Source organism: Anabas testudineus, chromosome 6 (assembly GCF_900324465.2).
Source record: "Anabas testudineus chromosome 6, fAnaTes1.2, whole genome shotgun sequence".
NCBI classification, from domain to species: Eukaryota; Metazoa; Chordata; class Actinopteri; order Anabantiformes; family Anabantidae; genus Anabas; species Anabas testudineus.
The window spans coordinates 20836803-20855260 of NC_046615.1; the positions used below are offsets into that span (position 1 = coordinate 20836803).

The 18458-nt window shown below is 38.3% G+C and overlaps 3 protein-coding genes and 1 non-coding gene across 6 annotated transcripts; 3 read left to right on the top strand and 1 right to left on the bottom strand.

Annotated features, from left to right (window-relative positions):
* Window positions 1-5490: 5490 nt before the first annotated feature.
* Window positions 5491-10856, bottom strand: LOC113165718 (tripartite motif-containing protein 66-like). The gene is made up of 10 exons (XM_026365413.1): window positions 10819-10856; window positions 10362-10440; window positions 9837-10022; window positions 9362-9501; window positions 8538-8721; window positions 7868-8466; window positions 6814-6937; window positions 6513-6587; window positions 6091-6243; window positions 5491-5694 (listed from the first exon to the last, which is right to left on the bottom strand). The coding sequence occupies exons 1-10, from the start codon at window positions 10854-10856 to the stop codon at window positions 5491-5493; spliced, it is 1782 nt and encodes a 593-aa protein (XP_026221198.1).
* Window positions 10857-12556: 1700 nt separating this feature from the next.
* On the top strand, window positions 12557-15329 carry rpl27a (ribosomal protein L27a). Its single transcript, XM_026365414.1, has 5 exons — window positions 12557-12679; window positions 13344-13407; window positions 13510-13585; window positions 14485-14659; window positions 15155-15329. Exons 1-5 carry the CDS (start codon window positions 12557-12559, stop codon window positions 15281-15283), a joined length of 567 nt encoding a protein of 188 aa, XP_026221199.1. The 3' UTR covers window positions 15284-15329.
* On the top strand, window positions 14120-14248 carry LOC113166544. The gene has a single exon (XR_003299210.1). It is a non-coding gene; the product is annotated as a small nucleolar RNA SNORA3/SNORA45 family (small nucleolar RNA).
* Window positions 15330-16093: 764 nt separating the features above from the next.
* Window positions 16094-18444, top strand: akip1 (A kinase (PRKA) interacting protein 1). Of its 3 annotated transcripts, none has more exons than XM_026364795.1 (5): window positions 16094-16159; window positions 16281-17318; window positions 17427-17501; window positions 17594-17713; window positions 18006-18444. In XM_026364795.1, the coding sequence occupies exons 2-5, from the start codon at window positions 17160-17162 to the stop codon at window positions 18153-18155; spliced, it is 504 nt and encodes a 167-aa protein (XP_026220580.1). In that variant the 5' UTR covers window positions 16094-16159; window positions 16281-17159; the 3' UTR covers window positions 18156-18444. The 3 variants fall into 3 exon arrangements, with proteins under 3 accessions (XP_026220580.1, XP_026220579.1, XP_026220582.1); XM_026364794.1 differs by having other exon boundaries at window positions 16096-16159; window positions 17126-17318; XM_026364797.1 differs by lacking the exon at window positions 16094-16159 and having other exon boundaries at window positions 16409-16450; window positions 17126-17318.
* The last annotated feature ends 14 nt before the right edge of the window (window positions 18445-18458 follow it).

An 18458-nucleotide genomic window follows, 5' to 3' on the forward strand; every position in this document is an offset into this window, starting at 1 on the left:
TCCATTCAGTGATGTTTACATATCATATACCCTGAAAATCAGCTTGTATGAGTCAAGATAATTGGTACCAGACAAATCTACCTTTCAAATCTCTTAAAGTCTCCGACTCACTCTTCAGAAATAGAAATATTAATATTGCAGATTGGGACAAATGCTTGGCACAATCACAGCTAATCCCGAACCATTAAAGTAAGAATTTTAATCACCCCTGAATGCCGAAACACTTGATGACCTCAATCAGCTGCAATCACTTTGGATCAGAAAGATCCCTCCATCAGTGCAAAAAGTTAAATCACATTTCCTCTCAAACCTTTTCAGCGGACGTTCCTGTTTTAATCAGGAAGGACCACATTCCTGTCTTTTACTTCTAAAGTGAGCAACCTGGTGGAAAACCCGGCCATCTATAGCAGTTTCTAATCACGCAGAAGGAAAGACCATTTCTCCTGAGTTGCTATCAACACGTGGCTGTAGAGAGGCTTTCACATGGGACGACGTCATGTGCCAACACACACACACACACACACACACACACAGCACATTATTCTCACCAGCTGCAGACACACACACTCAAAACCTCAACAGATTTACATCAAAGGGCACATCAGCAACTTCATTACATAACGTCTGTGCACAAGAATCTGTCTGGAACATTTATTCTGTGAAATGAGATTATCTGTAATGTATGACACGACAAACGTTATGTTGGACTGGAAAGTTCCTTATGGACGTTGGTCAAACAGGAGACGTCATTTCAAAACTGAATGTTACTGTGGCTGAACGTCTGTGGAGTTTGGTGTGTGTGCACTTTTTCTGATAGCCGGGAAAAATAAATGATCAACCATAAACAAATAAATGAACCTTAATTGTGGGACAGGTGATTGCTGCTCTGAATCTTTAGGCTACATGTTTGTGAGGAGAATACTGGATTGATTTGTGTCAATAAACAGATAGATGGTGCTGTTGTTACAGTGCAAAATGTGTAAAAGCCAAAGTCACTGCAGATGAAGGAAAATATATACATGGAAAAATCACAAGTAGGCTTATTTATCTTTTTTAGGGAAGCCAAACAGTAAAACGTTTGATCTTGTTTCAGGAAATAATCAGATTTATGGAAAATGTGGTCTCAACTTTTGGGTCCTTTCACAGAAATAACACTTCTGGTTTGAGATGGTAGCCATCAGTCATTTTGACAGAGGTCTCACTTGGTTTTGTTCCAGGAAATTGGAGTTAATGTGACTTGGGTGCACTCCGATCATGCTCTAGACGTGTACTGCCCAATGCATTTTGGTTCAGCTGCAGTTATCCTCCTTTAATAATGAATAGCAGAGGCAGCAGTTGTCCAACCTGGCTACGTCTTACAAACGGCTTCATTCCTGTTCTTGTTTTGCCCACACTGACGCCTTTTTCCTTTATCTTCTTTCTCTCTAGTTTTTTTTCCCAAAATTGGGCATCAAAGAAACGTTTCCACAGCTGAGATGAAAATGAAATGAAATGACTGCTGGTGTTACGGTAGGATTTTCCAGTGTTGTGGTTTATGGCTTTAAGAAGTGATATCTCTGTGTTACATGCCAGACATTCAGTCAAACATACAGTACAAAACATGTTTACTAAGATCAGCTGTAGTCATAAAACTTAAAGATGGTGCATTTGTCTCCAGTAATTCTGCTCTCAACACTGTCCAAAGAAAACACCGTGCACTTATCTCACTTCTAGACATGATAATTCAGGGAAATATCATTTTAATGCAACAACTTATCCCGACACTTAGTGAGGAATGAGTCTGAATGACCCTAAAAAACACAGAGAGCCGCTGCAAATCTAAATATGCGGCTTTTCGGAGGAGGAATAAATTTTAAACACTTCTTCCAAAGTGATGAAACTGTTAGATTAATGAAAAATATCAGGTGTGTAGTCGTGGCTAATGCGTGCTCTTTAGTTTGGTCTAAACATTAGATGTAGGTCGTATTTCAGGAGAGACGTTCTCAACTGCAGCTGGACGAACTCGGTGTTTTCCTTCCTTTTTTGTGAGCATTAGTTTTCAGCCAGAGATCCACGGGGGCTTTTGATGCTCTTAAATGAAACATCTGCACATTACAACACAAGAGGGAGAAGAAAAGGAGAGAGGAGACATGTGACTGAGGTTTAACTGGACTGAATAAAGTGGGTTTAAAAGACACAAATGGGGAATAAACCTCCCTTTGATAACATCTCACAGTCAATTTCCCCCATTTCATTTTAACATTAGGCACAGGGCTGCTGCAGCCCTTTAAAAGCTCTTTCTCATCTTTCTCTGTCTGTCTTCATACAGATCAAAGACCCACTGTTTACAGCCACACCAGAGTGGGTTCTATCATGGGTTGCAAGAGATTTTAAAGTTGGATTTGTTGCATTCGGATTCATCGTGCAACACTTTGACAAAAGTGTATAAAAGTATGGGCTTTTAAGCTCAGATGGCAGACAATCATAATCCTTATATCTTGGATGGTGGTGGTTCTCCTGTGACTCTGGGCTGTTAGTAAGAAGTGGACCAATAATGTTGAATTGACAACAACACCACAACACAGCCTGCAACATTTCTCTCTTTGGATATGAGTTTGCAGAGTTACAAACTCAAATAAAAGTAAAAGTACTTCTTCAAGTTCTGTACTCTAGTTGGAGTGCTAAGTAAATGCTCTGAAATGTACTTTATAAAGGTTATTCTGCATTTGCACCACATGCAGATATGCAGAGATCTAATGAAAGAAAATCTTCAGGCAATAAGTAAAAGCACAAAAAAAATGTAATGTACTTATTTTAGAACAATGTATTATTGGATTATATTTATTGATGCATTAATGTTTGGAGATTATTGATGCTGCAGCTGGTAAAGTTTAACTATGTTTGATTTGATTTTGTATTAAAAATCTACACATGAAGTGAAGTAAAAAGTATAATGGTCACTGTGAAGAGATAGTGAGTACAAGTATTGTACAGAATTGACCACTTGAGTGAAAGACTGATAGCAGCATACACCATGATGTTGCTATATTAATAACAGTGCTGTAAATGAAACAATGACATAAATATTGTAGACTATACAATAGTGCATTTTAATCTATAACACGTATAAATTAGTTCTGTAAACTTCAGTATTTAAAAGAATCCAAAATGCAAAGTGCACAGAAACTCAGGTTCCTCAGCTTTCTGCAGCAGTCGTTCTGTGTTCTGTTCTTTAAACACACAGAGCTGAAGTTGGAAGAACAACATGTCCTGAAACTGCTAAAAAAAAAAACATAAAATTTAAGAGCTGAGAAGTGAAAACTTTAATCAGAAACTGACAGAAACAACACAACACACAGTGAGTAGACCACCAAGAACTGCAGCCGAGTCCAGAAGAAACAGAGCCTGTCACATCTGGCAGACGAATCCAGGTTTGGGAGGAGATTTATTTAAAAGATATTCCAACGAAAATGAGAGAGGAAATTAATATCCTCCTTACAGTTACGTTTTACAATGTGGATTTGCTTGTTTTTTTATTTTTCTTAATCAAACACTAAACACTGCACATTATTATAATCTATTCATCTTGTAGAATAATTACAGGATCATTTTCAAGGAGGATCTTTTTACGTATCGTTTTTTTTGGGTTGTCATGTTTTGGAAACATCCCACGTCCCACATGCTTTGTTGTTTTTGCTCAATAATTCATCAGAAGGATTCGATATTAAAATATCTCCAGATGACATCATCTGAATATTTGAATATAGAGAAATCCGAGGGAGTTACTATGGTATGGTTGATTATTTACAAACAGAATTATGAAATATAACATGGGAGGCTCCATCCTTAAATAAACTTTTAAATTCAGGGCAAAGCAACCAGTAAAACTGCAGCAGATCAGGACAGAAACCAACAGATGTTCTGGTCAGTACAACATGCTGAAGTGAGTCTGTGTCTCGTGTTTGTCAGACTCTTGGCAGGTTTCTCTGTTGTTCCTGCAGAGACATTAGTGTCAGGGCAGAATGATGGAGTTCAGCAGCAGCAGCCTCTGAAGTGAAGCCGGTGAGGAAGTTTGCATAGTTGGTGTCAGCCTGTTTCATCTCTCTGCAACATGCTCTCATTTCTATTTATTTTAAAATCCAGGCACGTGAAACAAGAGAGAGTTGGGTTGAATAATTATGTTAAATTAGTTATTTATTAGTAAATATTTTATTTTTATTTGATTACACTTTGGTTTAGTTCTTCTGTTTGTGTCTCCACAGTGACACAGTCCCATGATAAAGTGTCAAACAACATGTTGACTGTGTGAGCGGGAAAAGGACAGTAGCATCTGACAATTAAAAGATCTAAACACATTTTTCCTGGAAGGTCTCACACTACAAAAGGTTTGTTTTGTTTCTCCTCCTGTATCTTGGCTTAAGTACCAGGACGTCCCCTGGTGGAAGTTGTCTGTAATAACATCAAACGTGTGGAGAATCACATTCAGCAACAAAAAAACAAGAAGTACTTCCCTCAAATCAACCTCAGAAACATTAAAAACAGACAGAAGTTGTCAGTATTAAATATAACTCTTTAGAAACAGTCAAATGCATGTGTTTTGTTTCTCTTTTATTTGATTGAAGGACGCGATGGGGCTAAAAGACATGAACGTGTTGTGCAGCCGCTGTAAAATACAGCATTTTATCAACCAGCAGCCAAAAGCAGTATTTCCCAATTTGAAAGTACAGCAGGTGACAGGCCCAAATATAGTATAGTAGTACTGTACTGAATTATATTTTCCAGCATTTGCATCTTGTTAATGAATTAATGCATGTGCATGTTTGTTTGTGTACATTTTAACTTTTGAATATGTACAATCTAAAAGCACAGACGCACACAGACCAACGTAAAGGGTTCATGGCCTCAAGTAGTTATAAGTGACTCATAGACTTTCTGGAAAGTCAGTTAAATTAATACAAAGAGGAACAAAACTACTAGAACCTTTTTTTTTTTACTAGAAAAAAAAGGTGAAATGATATTTTCTTTTATTTTGTGGGTTATTGTCTGATTGTCTACATGTCTGTGCCAGGGACCAGAGGCTCTTTAAAAACTTCTGAAAGGGTCCAGGCTCAAAAACATCACATGTTGGGAAGTGATGTGTTATTTTAGACTTTTGTTTATGAAAACATATAAAACCTCTTTTTCCTTTATTTATTTTATCTCTTGTTGTACCTGTATCACCTTCACTGGGTTCTTTGACACCTCAAGAAAGTGGAGCAAAGAAGGTCACACACAAAAAAACATGTGGTACATTTAAGACTTTTCTAAATGTTCATTTTGATGAATGTTTATTCCACATTTGATGAGATGTTGATAAGATGAGATGACAACTGTACAAGACTCTTTCATAAAATAAAAAAAGATTTTCCTACAGAAAATACAAAGTATTTATCATGGTTTTCAAAGTGAACATCTGCCTTTGGATCGATATATCTTACTAACGGGTTTATTCATTAAGCAACTACTGTAAGGCTACAGGTAATATCTTTTCCCACTGAACACATATTTCTTCTTCTTGCAGTTTTCCTTGCGCTTCTTGCTGAGCCACCGGAGACGAGCTCTGTCCGTTCTGTCCTGACTTGCTGACGGGAACGTCCGGTCACAAAAAATCTCCTTCAGCTTGCTCAAGAAAAACACCTCCAGGCTTCGACCGGCCTGAGCGACCTCGGAGTCCGGCTGCACAGAGAAGAAAAGAAAATTAGATACATTTTCATAATTTCAATCATTTAATTAATGGGCCTGCTTAAACTGGTTAAGTCAACATCCTCAGTGGTGCTAAATTTGTGCATCACTCACTCTTTCTGGTTTAAACACACTGTTTTTAATCACTGTAAACCTCTTATGTGAACTGTGGCATGTGTCTGTAGTCAGGATAAAGATATGCAATATCCTTCTTACAGGTATAAAAACAGTCTGATCCTCACATAAAGACATCGAAGTGGGAAAATCATATCTGGGTCCAGTTTGCTGCCACATGTGGAACTTATCTCCACAGGCTGCAGCGCAGAAATAATTCAGTTAGACCAGAAATTCAATTAAACTCAGATTCCAGCACCATTATGACAAACGTACGTAATTGAACAGAGCACAGTTCTTGAGCATGAGCAGGATGTCATCTACAAACTGCTCGGCAGTGAAGTAGTGCAGGGTGTTGCTCTTGTCCAGTTTCCTGCGGATCACTGACAGGTCGATGGGCCTCTTGATGATCTGGTAATAGTTTCGGGCCTGGGGCACATTAACAGAGATTAGATCATTGTAAAAGAGACCGTTATCGTTTTAACTTTATTTCATCATTATGGTTTGTTATGAGAGTAAAGTGGAGCCTTACACATGAGTCAGTGTTTTCTCTGCAGGTTATTACAATATGATCAATTAACTACAGTCACATTGTGCCGCTTGTGCCCTGAAGAGGTGGTATTGTGTACTTCCTCTTTTTATTGTTACTAAACATTCACATTCCCTGAGTGATTTCTGTAGATGCGTGTTGGACTGACCAGAGGGCTGACAGGTTCATGAAACGGAGCACTAAGCGGGTGACAGTATAGCAGCAGCGCTAACTTCTCACACCTCTGCAAGGAAGACAGACAAAATTACACTTACAGTTATAAACTAAAGCTAAATGAGATCAGTCTCCCCCCTCCAGACTTAATGTGCACCTTCTAATGATGAGTGGGAACTGGATGACAGGCATGCAGGGAAATCTACTAGTCCATGTCATTATTGTCGTGAAAATGCAGACTGACCCTTAAAGCTCACAATGGTTAAATAGAGATTATTCAAAATCTGACAGCTCACCCTCTGGTCCTTCATGGACAGGGTGTACGGAGCTTTGACGCCTGCACAGGACTGTGTGTTCTCACAGTCGTAGGCCTCCTCAGGGTCCTGGTCAGATCTGCACAGTGTACACACCCAGTCGCCTCTGGAACACACAACCTCTGTTATTTCCAGGCTGGACTCATCATCCATTAACCTTTTGTTGGACTGAATTAATCACTTTCTGAATTACCACCACACAAACACCCTGAAATACACAAGAACTCTAAAAACAGCTTTTAACTTATATTATTCCAAATCTTGTCTGTGCACATTGCAAATGATTGTGATCCACAATGTAAAACATAAAGTATATTTGACATCCCACCGTTACCTAAAGTCACGTCAACAATCACAATCAAATGGAAATATGACGTCACCGGGTGACATAAATCTGTACCTCTTCCTGATGTGACACTATTTATAAAACTAATACAGTATAATACTATTAAACTAAACTAATTAAAATTGTTATTAGTAGTAGTAGTACTAGTACCAGTAGTATTTGAAAATAGTACAATATTGATAATTAGATTTACCACCTATAAATTGTTCTCTTGATGGTTTTCAACCTTAATAAAGGTTTTCTACTAAAAACATGAAATGATGAAATTTGACCTGTTTCTGTGTTGTGTAAAACTGAGTCCATTAATATTGGCTGCAAAAAGTACATGAACAGTTTTTGAGGAGTGACATGTGTGTAAAGTGTTTTTTTTTTAACCGTTTTAAGATTCTTTGTCTGATTTTCTGTTTATTTTATCCAGTTTTAGTCACTTCTGTCATATCTTGATACACATTGATGTTTTGTCTGTCTTGTTTCTCTGCTCTTCTTAACAAGAACCTGGATGAGTTTGTGTTAATAAATGTGTGTTAAACCTGAAGAATAGAAACATTCATTTAAAGTAGTAAATAACATTTTTACATAAGATGCCTTAACAAGAGGAGAAAATAAAACATGTAAACACCTTAACTTTATGTCTGCTTCACTAGTATAAACCAGAGTGAATGCATGTGGCTGTTCAAACACTCTACTTACAGTGGGAAGACGATGAGAGCAGGTATGTGACAGTCCAGGTGGAACACTTTAGGGCAGCGGTCGCAGCAGAGCAGATCTCCTCCGTTCAGACAAACAGCACAGAAATCTTCGCTCTCCATCTCCTCAGTCTGAGCTCCGGGTTCAGGTTCCTGCTGCTCGGTGGATGAGTCGCCCTCCTCCACTGAGCAGCACAGATCAGGTCTCTGATCCTCATCGTCGTCCAGTTCAACTACATCCGCTTCGCACTTTAATTCAGATTCATCCTCCAGGTGCAGGGACTGATCCTGATCTGCTTCTGGTTCTGGATCCAGTTGGATCACTAGGGTCGGCTCCGGACTCAAATATAATGTTGCACATTCTCTTTTCCCATTTGGGTCCCATTCATCAGAATCAAACAGGATGAAAGGCTGGTCTGGATTTGATTCACAGTCAAAGCCCGAGTCCTGCTCTGGTTCTTCAGAGGGGGAGCTGTCAGGACAGTACGGTTCAGTCCAGGACGTTGGTGTTGGTTCTGCTGCACTGAACTCACACGACTCTTCTGGTTTAGATGGAGAAAGTTCTTCATGGAAAGCGACTGCCTCATTTTGACTTAATCCATTCTGTCAGAGAGGTAAAATAATCACAAAGCGAACTCATGTTTGTCTCAAAGAGTCCAGGTCTGAACTTTTACCTGTCGAGGACGATCCAAACCGAAGACCTCATCGTGGAGCTCAGCTTGTTTCTGGCATGGCAGTCGCACCAGAGACACCACAGGCTGCAGAGACAATAAGGACACAGACTGGAAGTTGAGACGCTCCAGACTCACAACAGGTATGCAGGAATTACCCAGAATCCTCTGGGCCTCTGGATGAATCCTGTGAGAATAAATTAAAACTTGATTGACTTCTTGTAAGCAGAACAATGTGAATCTTACAACCTTTATTTTCCAATCCAACATGGACAAAGCTGTAACATTAAAGGACTAGTTTCACACAATTATTTACACAATTAGCGTAGCTTAGCATAAAGACTGTAAGTGAAGGGAAGCAGTTAGTCTGGCTTTAAATAAAGTTCAAGCACATTCACTCCAGTGATTTTTATAATGTTTGAGACCCATAATAATTTGTCATTTCAAAATGAAAAACATTAAAATAAAAGTGCACTGTCTGATTTCATTTTTTATCTTGTTTTAAATTCTATCAATAACAACAGTGTTTACACATAGTCACACATTTGTCTGCAAATCATAGACTTCACGAGATGTGGTATCTTTTCTGCACTTAAAGTAATATTTTGTTTAATATTAATCATATACTGTATGTGTGTGTTCTCCTGGACGCTCTAGCTGTTTGCTAAGCTAAGATAATTGTTTCCTGGCTTTAGCTTCATATTTATGAATGTCAGAAATTACATCTAACACTGGAAGAAAATTAAATTAGCATATTTTACAAACATCAGATGTTTTCTGATTTCTTTACACATTCATTACACACTGCACGTTATCATTTCTTTTACCGTATTCTCTTCAGTAAAGCTGCTACACTTTTGTTAGGTTTTCTTTGTCGTTTTGGAGATGATGGAGAAACTGCCCTTAGTTTTCCATTACACATCTGGTTTGACTCTTTTTCTACCTCACAGAATCCTCTCCTGCCGCCCTGTTGATAAAACAGACATTTTACGTCATTCACTTAAGAAATGATCCTGAAAAACATCTTCCAGAGTTTTACAGTGCATCCAGAAAGTACCAGAGAGAGCCTCTTACTGAGGACTGGTCTGGTCGAACCACTCTACCGTACAGATGATTGATGGTTGTTCTTCTGGATCGTTCTCCTCTCTCTACAGAGAAACACTGGAGCTCTTTCAGAGTGACCATCAGGTTCTTGGTCACCTCCCTGACTAAGGCCCTTCTCTCTATTGCTCAGTTTGGCCGAATACTTTCTAGATGCACTGTAGTAACCCCCTCTTCTGTCATTAAAGCCGCTATTATTACATGTTTAGTCGGGAGGTTTGGCTTCTCTGCTGTGGATGCCGGATCTGGACCAGTCTCAGATGACACGTCCTCCGACACCAGCTGTGCTGTACACTTGGCTACCTGTGGTAACGTGGTTGGCCGTCTTTGGGGAAAGTTGCCATGGCATCTGTGAGGCAGCTCTGCCATCTCCAGGAGATTGGGCCTCTTGGGGTGAAAAAAGACGAGAGAAAACACAGAAGAAGCTGCTGGTTTGAAATCTCCTGTGTGCTCAGTGTTTGATGGCAAAATACAAGAATGAAAACAAACAAAAAAACACCAAAGAAGCAGTGGAAGAGGAAGTGGTGGGAGAGAAGCAGGTAGTGGGAACTAGTAATTGCTAGTTTAAGATTAACGTGACTGTTGAACTGCACAAGAGAATTATCGTCTCCACTTCCTTGACATGAACAATGAGAAGACACAAAAAAACATTGAGTACAATATGACTAATAACAGATTAACAACACTGACAAATCTGTTTTAAGGTTTATTATATTCGTAACTTACCTGAGTGTGGATGTAAGCAATGAAAAACAAGATGTCTGTTTCAGGAAGCCAGGTGAGTGTGTCCTCAGGTGGATGTGAGCTGAGGATCAGAGGGATGGCACTGTTCCATGTGTCCGGTATCAAGGGAAACACAAATGATTTGATTGGTAGAGAGCTGATTTACACCGTCCCCCTGACATTTCAGCACGGTTCACTGGGAGTCAGTGTTTCATGATAAATATGAACTAATGCGATGCTTTTGTTTCAGTATTTCATCCTGGTAATGCTTCACTTCAAGTCCCTCTGTTTAGCATTTTACACGTTAAAAGTATAAAATATAATATTACAAAGTTTATTGCTGTAGTAATTAAAAACAAATGAAGTGCATTTATTTATGCCTGGACTTCAAATCCTTAGGTTGATGTAAAAGATTAACAACACAGAGGTTGAATACAACAAAAGACATTTACTCAGGTACCGAGGATGGGCACACTTGTACCCAAGTCTATTGGACATTATGATGGTTTTTTACTACTGATAAATTTATAACATTGTAAAATAATTTAATGAAAATAAGCTTCACCACAACTAAATTGTTAAACACAAATTAATCTGTCTAATAGTATAAAACCCACATGGGCATTTTTCTACACACTTTTACTCAGTGTTACTTTCACATTACATTTTAAATGCAGTACTTTTACATGTAAAATAGTATTTTTATTGTGTGATACTGCTAAATTTACCTTTATAACCACTGAAACACGTTTAATTTAAAGTTTGGGGAGATGAAATAATGATTTTTCTCCTCAAAAGGCAAAAAATAGAAAGAAAATGTAAATATGTTTACTACAAAACCTATCCTATTTTTTCCGTGAGGATCCTGCATGTAATTTCTCTGCACAAGTATTGTTAATTTTAACATTTTAAGAACATATACTTGATGCTAAAGTAAGATTTTGAATGCAGAACTTTTTACGTAAATACAGGGGCTTAACTTTTACATTACGTCTACTCTATTTAGACAATTAGTAAATGGTAAATAATACAAATAGTGTTTCTTTGTGTACAATTTTCATCAACTAACATAAATTCTATATGATGACATATATAACAACTGTCTTTCATTGTACATGGCAACATGTCCAGTTTGAGTTGTTCCTAATTACATTATCTAAATTACAACAGCAGCGTTTTCATAATCGTATACTCATAAAATGACAACAATTATTGAATCATGTAGAAATTTTTCACTTACAGGTTTGATTAAGTTGAAAAAAACACAGAGGTTCAGAAAATCTTTTGGTGTCGTTGAAGTTTGTGTCCTCATCAGTTGAAGGCTTAAGAAGATCTCTGACTACTAACTAACAAAGTTCACGCTCTGTCGTTCTGTCCAATGACAAGTTACAGGGTGTAAGGTTGACTTGAGCTTTGAATAACAGACCTACTGTATGTAAATCAGTTTAAACTCTGTCTGAAGCTGTTTTAAATCCAGCTGATGCAGTACCTCAGCAATATGATAACCCTCCACTTACTGTGGTTTTATCATCTCTACAAAATACACTGGCTTCAGAAAGTCAACAAAAGAGTAGACTGACAGGCAAAATAATTATTTAAAATGATTTCTCCAACACAACTATGACAATGATTATTCTTTTATTTAGAAATATTTCTTATGTCCTTATTTTCTCTATATTAATTATTCACTCAAAATTTGATTGCAATTGTAAATCAACTGAAATGTGTAAAGATTTGTTTTGCATTAATTGCTTTTAAAAATAAAAAGCAATGCAAGGTAAAAATGGTCTTACTCCTAATAAATATAATATAATGAATGCTGGCAAATGTCTAAGATTAAAATGTCAACACAATAGAGTCAGTCTTCCTTTACAAACAATGATGTCAATACTGAAAAATCCTACGTACCAAAAAAAGAAAAAATAAATAAATCTTATTATATAAGTGCAAAGTGGAGGTGGTAATAAGGTGTTTATAACAAGAATAACAAACAGTACTTTCATTAGATATTTTTTGTGCATCTACTTTGCATAGTATGCATTTACTTTTAATTGTCATTATTTAATTACTACTTACTGTTACTATTTATTTGTTATTTTATTACTCTTGACTAAACATCTCTTTCCAGTTTCTATAATAAATGGAATTTGCTACAAAACCAATAATAAATATTTTAGTTTGATGACAGTGTTTCCCTCATGTCGCTCATCCACCACCGGGGGCGCTGTCGATTTCATCGCACCTTGTTGCCAGGAGCCAAATCTCGCACAAAACCGCGTGACTTCCAAATCCCGTTCCTCTTTCAACTAGCCTCCAAGATGGTAGGTGCTATCATGATTCCCTGTGCTCTGAACTCGGGATAAATCTTTGCACATCCTTGGTCGTTCTTGCAGAAAACTACCATCTGGTGCCAGTTTATTGTACAATCAACTGTTATGAGCAAGCTGTAGATATTATTATCATGATATCGTAACATTATATGGATTTGAGAGCGGTTGATTGTGTGATAGCTCGGCTCACTGGGGCCCTCGGCTGCAGCCGTTTGAACGTGATAACTCAGATGTTTTAAGGACAAACACAGACCTCTGTGGTTTTTATCAATATAAAACCAGTAACAGCGGATTAAAATACAGATTTGTCTGACAGTGTCGCGTAAAGTGTTCATTGTGTTGCGTGTGCGCTCATAGTGAAGTTGCCGGTTGATGTTGATGAACTAGCATTAGCTTTCTTGGATGCTAGGCAGCATGTACGAGTACGGTTGTAATGAGATGAGTTTGAGCACATTTTAAAGGGAAAAGCGTTTTTATAACTAAAAATCTGTTAATACTAATGTTGACAAGCTCCGGAAGCTGAAATGCTTAACAGCAGAGGTTATTTGGCTAGTAGAGCTAGCAAGCTAGCTTCTTAAGCAGCGATTCAGACTGATAGTTCAAACTGATCATTATATTATATTAATAATCTGCATTATTAAACCTGTTTTAACAGCCTACCAAGAAGACCAAGACCAGGAAGCTCCGAGGACACGTTAGCCACGGACATGGTCGCATTGGTCAGTATAAACTAATTCAATCTTCATGAGTAGTTTTTACCTTGTGTGTATGTTTTGTCACTGTGTGATACATGGTTAACATGAACCTGTCCATCTCAACAGGCAAGCACAGAAAGCATCCTGGAGGTCGTGGTAATGCTGGTGGTATGCATCACCACAGAATCAACTTCGACAAATAGTAAGTGCTGCATCATGTCGTGAGATCGTAGTCCAACATGTGGGCTTATGTGTAGTAATAATCAGTTCTTTCCCTGTGTCTGTGTTGGTATTTGAAAAAAGAAAATGTATTTGTACATTACTGTTGTCAAGAGTTGTATACATACACTTACGCTGTCTGATTATAAAAATTATAGTTGACTTATGTGAATGAGAAACCTGGTAACTGTAATAATGTTAGGGGATTAGATAATTTCTCCATTTACATTTGTCTTTCTTTCAATATATCTGATTTCTGTTTACTTTATGCCTAACCAGGTTTCTAATCAGCATTTTAACACTGTGTGTCTGTCAGCATAATAGTGATTGAAAGGAAACATCATTACACAAAGCGGGTCCTCCTTGTATTTAAAGCAAGTTTCCTCAAAGTCAAACTAACGTAAACTCTCACTGAAGTGTAGGGAAATGACAAACAAATGGATGTTGGATATTTTTTGTTTTATCTTTTTATCATTGCTTTCCTGCTCTTGCGTTAATCAGATAATGGTAAACTGTTGTAGAGACTAGAGTCTCATCTTGACACAAATCATTGTCTTGGTGTGCTTGAGTCCTCTTAGAGTAAATACTGGTCCTATTCACCGACTGGCTTTTTGTTGGCCAGTCACCCACATGGGCAGTTACAAAGCTTTTCTCATGTTTTCATCTGGACATGCTGTCACTGGACATGTTAGTGGTACTTGGTCAATTAAGTTTTGTTTTTAATTGTCACTATCCACTGTTACTCAAACTGGAAAGTTTGTGTGTCCACTAACTTTATAGGGAATTATAGTACGTCAACATGAGCCAACAGTTTTTAACACATCAGTTTCCCATTTTATCAGACTGCAGTAAACTTTATTTCTCGCTCTTATTTGTCCTCAGCCATCCTGGGTACTTCGGTAAGGTGGGTATGAGACATTACCACCTGAAGAGGAACACAGCCCACTGCCCCACCATCAACCTGGACAAGCTGTGGACGCTGGTGAGCGAGCAGACCAGGGTGAACTATGGCAAGAAGCCCGAAGGACCTGCCCCCATCATTGATGCTGTCCGCGCTGTAAGTAATGAGCAGTATTTTTTAGTTCTGGTGTTATTCTCTTATCCTTAAAACTGTAAATATCAAGTATAGAACCAGCATTAAAGTGGGGGATGTCAACTGGAGGTTACTAGATTTCCTCCGTTACCTGAGCTAAACTAGAGTTTTTGGCATACAGACTGTATGTGGTGGTTTTAGATTTGTTTTTGTACATTTATTATTTCTTGGTTCTATAATTTTATGAATTTTATTGTTGTGGATGGACATAAAGTGTATTCTGCTAACATTCACTGGTCCATAAGTTTTGTCTTCAAGTATCTTACGTTTTAGCCTTTTTGACTGGATTTGTTTTAATGTAAATATAATGTACATTGTCTTCTCATTTCCTGTTCAGCATGGCTGAAAGCTGCAACTATATGTGTTAGCCTAGCATCATTGAGTAGATAAAATGTGCAGATGTGGTTATCTGGTTGCTCTAATTCTGTGTTATCTGTGTTTTCTGTCTTAATTTTACAGGGCTACTACAAAGTTCTGGGCAAAGGCAAGCTGCCCAAGCAGCCAGTGATCGTCAAGGCCAAGTTCTTCAGCCGACGGGCCGAGGAGAAGATCAAGGCAGTGGGGGGAGCCTGCGTGCTGATGGCATAATGCTCCTGTCAGTGTGTTTTTTCAAAAATAAACTGTATAAATGGGACCTATGTGTTATGTCTGATTTAAACTTTAATGTCTCCAAACATTGGATGACCATGGTGTATGTGCAGATGTGATGGATATATTTGGAAAGTGTAAAGAAGAAATGTGCCCTATAGGGGCAAAAAACAGTTCCATTAAAACCAGTAATACAATAAGAAAAACGTTCTCACAAAAAGCTTCTATGGGACCCTTTGAGATGGAATAGGACACTGTATTTCCCAGAAATAGTGTTCTGTGGCAACTGGACTCATGATGTTCAAGTTGTGAAACTGCTTCTAGAACTTGAATTCCAGTTGCTGCCTAACAGCGGTTCAGGGTTAGCGAGGACTAGAATGATGATTTCAAACCAACAACTGCATGGTTCAAGAATTTTAAAGGTTTATGTCAGTGTATCGGTACAGTCTTAACTACAGAAGCAGGTTGAAGGTTAGACTGTGAGTAAAGTAACTGATGTATATAGTTTAGGTTAAATTGGCAGAAGTGTGGAAACTGCTCCATATTTTAGTGTAAAATCTTGCATATATACTATCTGCACACTATTTTATTCTTCTGGAGCTTTTTCAATGATGATACTCCAGCATCTTTACAGACTGGATCTGTACCAGTGTAGAGTAGTTAAATGGAAATAAATGACATGAAATCATGAACCTTGTATTAATATTAATAGTTTGAAGTACATTAATAAAAGTTCTCTCAGTGCCATGAGCCGGGCTCACGGTCTCTCCGCGGGGGGCGGGCTTTGACGTGCAGCACTTCCTGTCGTGTCTTTTCAAACAATCCGGACTCGACTCCAGGAGCCACGAGAGGAAAATGTGAAACTAACGATCAAAGGTAAATAAACGAAGAAGCGCTGCTTCCTCTCAAAGCTTTTACATTTCATATCTCCACTTTTCTTTACGCTTCCCACGCGTTGAGCCGACGACGGTAAACAAAACTAATCTCTTTACTCGAGATTTGATGACGGCGCGCACAACGGCGACGCTCCTATGACGACACGCTATTAGTCTGTGACGTCAGCACGCGGAATTGTTAAACGTTCGCCGTTTTAGTTGAGCAGGTGAGGACGACAGGTGAGGACGATAGGTGAGGACGACAGGTGAGTCGACGGGAGAGAGTGAGCAGGTAGGAAGAAAGTGACAAGCTGGTTAATGGTGTGTCGCTCAAAGGGGCGGTCGTCTTTACGCATGCGCCGTTTTCTGGCTCTTATGGTGCGTTCACTTGTCCTGTTGTTGTCTTGGTGTATTAAAGTTATTATTTTGATAAAGCTGCCTTCATCTTAGAGGTTTAAAATACTAAAACGCAAGTAAAAGTGCAAGTATTTGCAAGAAAGTACTCCACAACATACTAAATAGAAGTACCTTTCTATATTCACTTTCTTACTTGAGTAAAAGTGCTAAATACAATACAAGCCCTGCATTTTACATATAGTACAAATGTAAGGGTATTTTAAACCACTTGGAATTTGATGCTTTTGTAATCTAGTCCAGATTTATTTCACAAATTCTCAAGTTTGAAAATTATGACATGTGCGACATAGGCAGAATTTAAACACCGTATGTACAAAATGTAGTCCATAAATGATACACCTGCATTTCATTAGTTTATTTAAAATAATACAAAAATATCATTTAATATTTTACTGATACTATCTTGGATTAAGATTTTTATTTTTTGTAGTTTTTTTCCGAGCCTATAGTGAATCAAAACCCAAAGTAAATTAGTTATGTAAACAGAAGTTGTTCATTGGACTGAAAGGAAAAATTAATGATGGCACACTCTGCTGGTTCCTTCTGTCAGGTGTAAGTCACCTGAATTTTACGTGGACTTGTTCATGGCAAGCCAAGCCTGGCTGGAGTCTTCCCTGCGGCGCTCTGCCAGTCTGGGCCTGGAGGTGCTGGAGCGGGCCTCCAGGAGGAGTGTAGACTGGACCAGCACTGGTGCATCCCAGAGTTCCCCTTCCACGGATGAAGACACACAAATCCCTGTCAAGGTTCCTACATGCTTTTTGTAAAGTACATCTGTCTTTATTTGTTTGCTATGTTTTTATATCTTCTCATTTTATTGTGTCTCGTGCTTATTTCCTCTGTTGCTTTTTCAGAAAACCCACAGCGAGCTTCATGATGCATTTGCAACCGTTGCAGAGTTCATGACTCAGACAACCTGTCAGTGCAGGGTTAGTGATTCTATGTTCATTTTCACATTTCATTTGGTGACTAAAAGCATAAACATGTGCAGGCGAACAGTAAATGTGTGTTTGTGCTGCAGAGGTTTTATGACTCTGGCTGTTGCTCTGAGCCCACTGATACTGAGAGGACTCATGTATCCAGGTTCCACACACGACCAGCTGCTAGGAAGACAACACCTGCACAGCCCCACAGAAAACATGTACGTTTATCAAGTTTCCCAGTCTTTGTATGTCTATGTCTAATTTGTGCGTTTCTTCATCCATTTAAATTATTTATTGGTTAAGACACAACCCCAGGAACAGGACCACCCAAAGTTTTATTTGGTTACTATCATGCCAGTGGAGACTTTTGCTTTTGATCTCTTGTATTTCATGTAGCCAGCCATTAGAGAAACTTTACGGTGCTTTTTCATCAGCTTCTCTCTTCAAATTTCTTCAAACCAAAGGTTAATAAATTAAATCTTTTTAAAATTAAAGTCTCACTGTCTTCAGGGTCATGTGTCTGCAGCCGATGACGATTTCTACATCGAGCTTTCACCTGGAACGTACGCCATCACTGCCAGCATGCCTGAGTCAAAGCGGCAGACTCAGCTGGTTAGTGTCAAAGCTGGAGAGAGCATCAACCTGACCTTCAACCTCTGACTCTTCAGTTGACCAGACCAGTTCATTGTAGCATTCAAACAAAACTTGAACCATGCTAATGTTGAGTATTTGTGTTTTATTGCCTGTTTTATATTGGGTTTAACTTTTTATTTAGGTATTTACAGTTTGTGTTTGCTGCACAATGAGAAGCTATATTTTAATTATATCTTGCTTGAGTATTTTATGATGTAGATTGTATTGACAGCAGAACATCATGTAATGCACTTAACAGTATTTTTACCTGCACTAATTTACCTGCCACATCAGTGCACTGAAATAAAGTATTGTTTTAAATCTGTGTTT

What these genes read in the sequence shown, in the direction of transcription:
- LOC113165718 (XM_026365413.1), bottom strand. Translation starts at nt 10,856, where the DNA reads ATGTCCAATAGACTTGGGTACAAGTGTGCCCATCCTCG. An exon ending in GCTCTCATCGTCTTCCCACT is followed by an intron (nt 6,938 to 7,867) that starts GTAAGTAGAGTG and finishes TGTGTGTTCCAG; the next exon opens with AGGCGACTGGGTGTGTACAC. An exon ending in ACTGTGCTCTGTTCAATTAC is followed by an intron (nt 5,695 to 6,090) that starts GTACGTTTGTCA and finishes TTCTCTGTGCAG; the next exon opens with CCGGACTCCGAGGTCGCTCA.
- rpl27a (XM_026365414.1), top strand. Translation starts at nt 12,557, where the DNA reads ATGTCGCTCATCCACCACCGGGGGCGCTGTCGATTTCATCGCACCTTG. An exon ending in TTCAACTAGCCTCCAAGATG is followed by an intron (nt 12,680 to 13,343) that starts GTAGGTGCTATC and finishes CTGTTTTAACAG; the next exon opens with CCTACCAAGAAGACCAAGAC. An exon ending in AGAATCAACTTCGACAAATA is followed by an intron (nt 13,586 to 14,484) that starts GTAAGTGCTGCA and finishes ATTTGTCCTCAG; the next exon opens with CCATCCTGGGTACTTCGGTA.
- akip1 (XM_026364795.1), top strand. Translation starts at nt 17,160, where the DNA reads ATGGCAAGCCAAGCCTGGCTGGAGTCTTCCCTGCGGCGCTCTGCCAGT. An exon ending in ACACACAAATCCCTGTCAAG is followed by an intron (nt 17,319 to 17,426) that starts GTTCCTACATGC and finishes TTGCTTTTTCAG; the next exon opens with AAAACCCACAGCGAGCTTCA. An exon ending in AGACAACCTGTCAGTGCAGG is followed by an intron (nt 17,502 to 17,593) that starts GTTAGTGATTCT and finishes TTTGTGCTGCAG; the next exon opens with AGGTTTTATGACTCTGGCTG.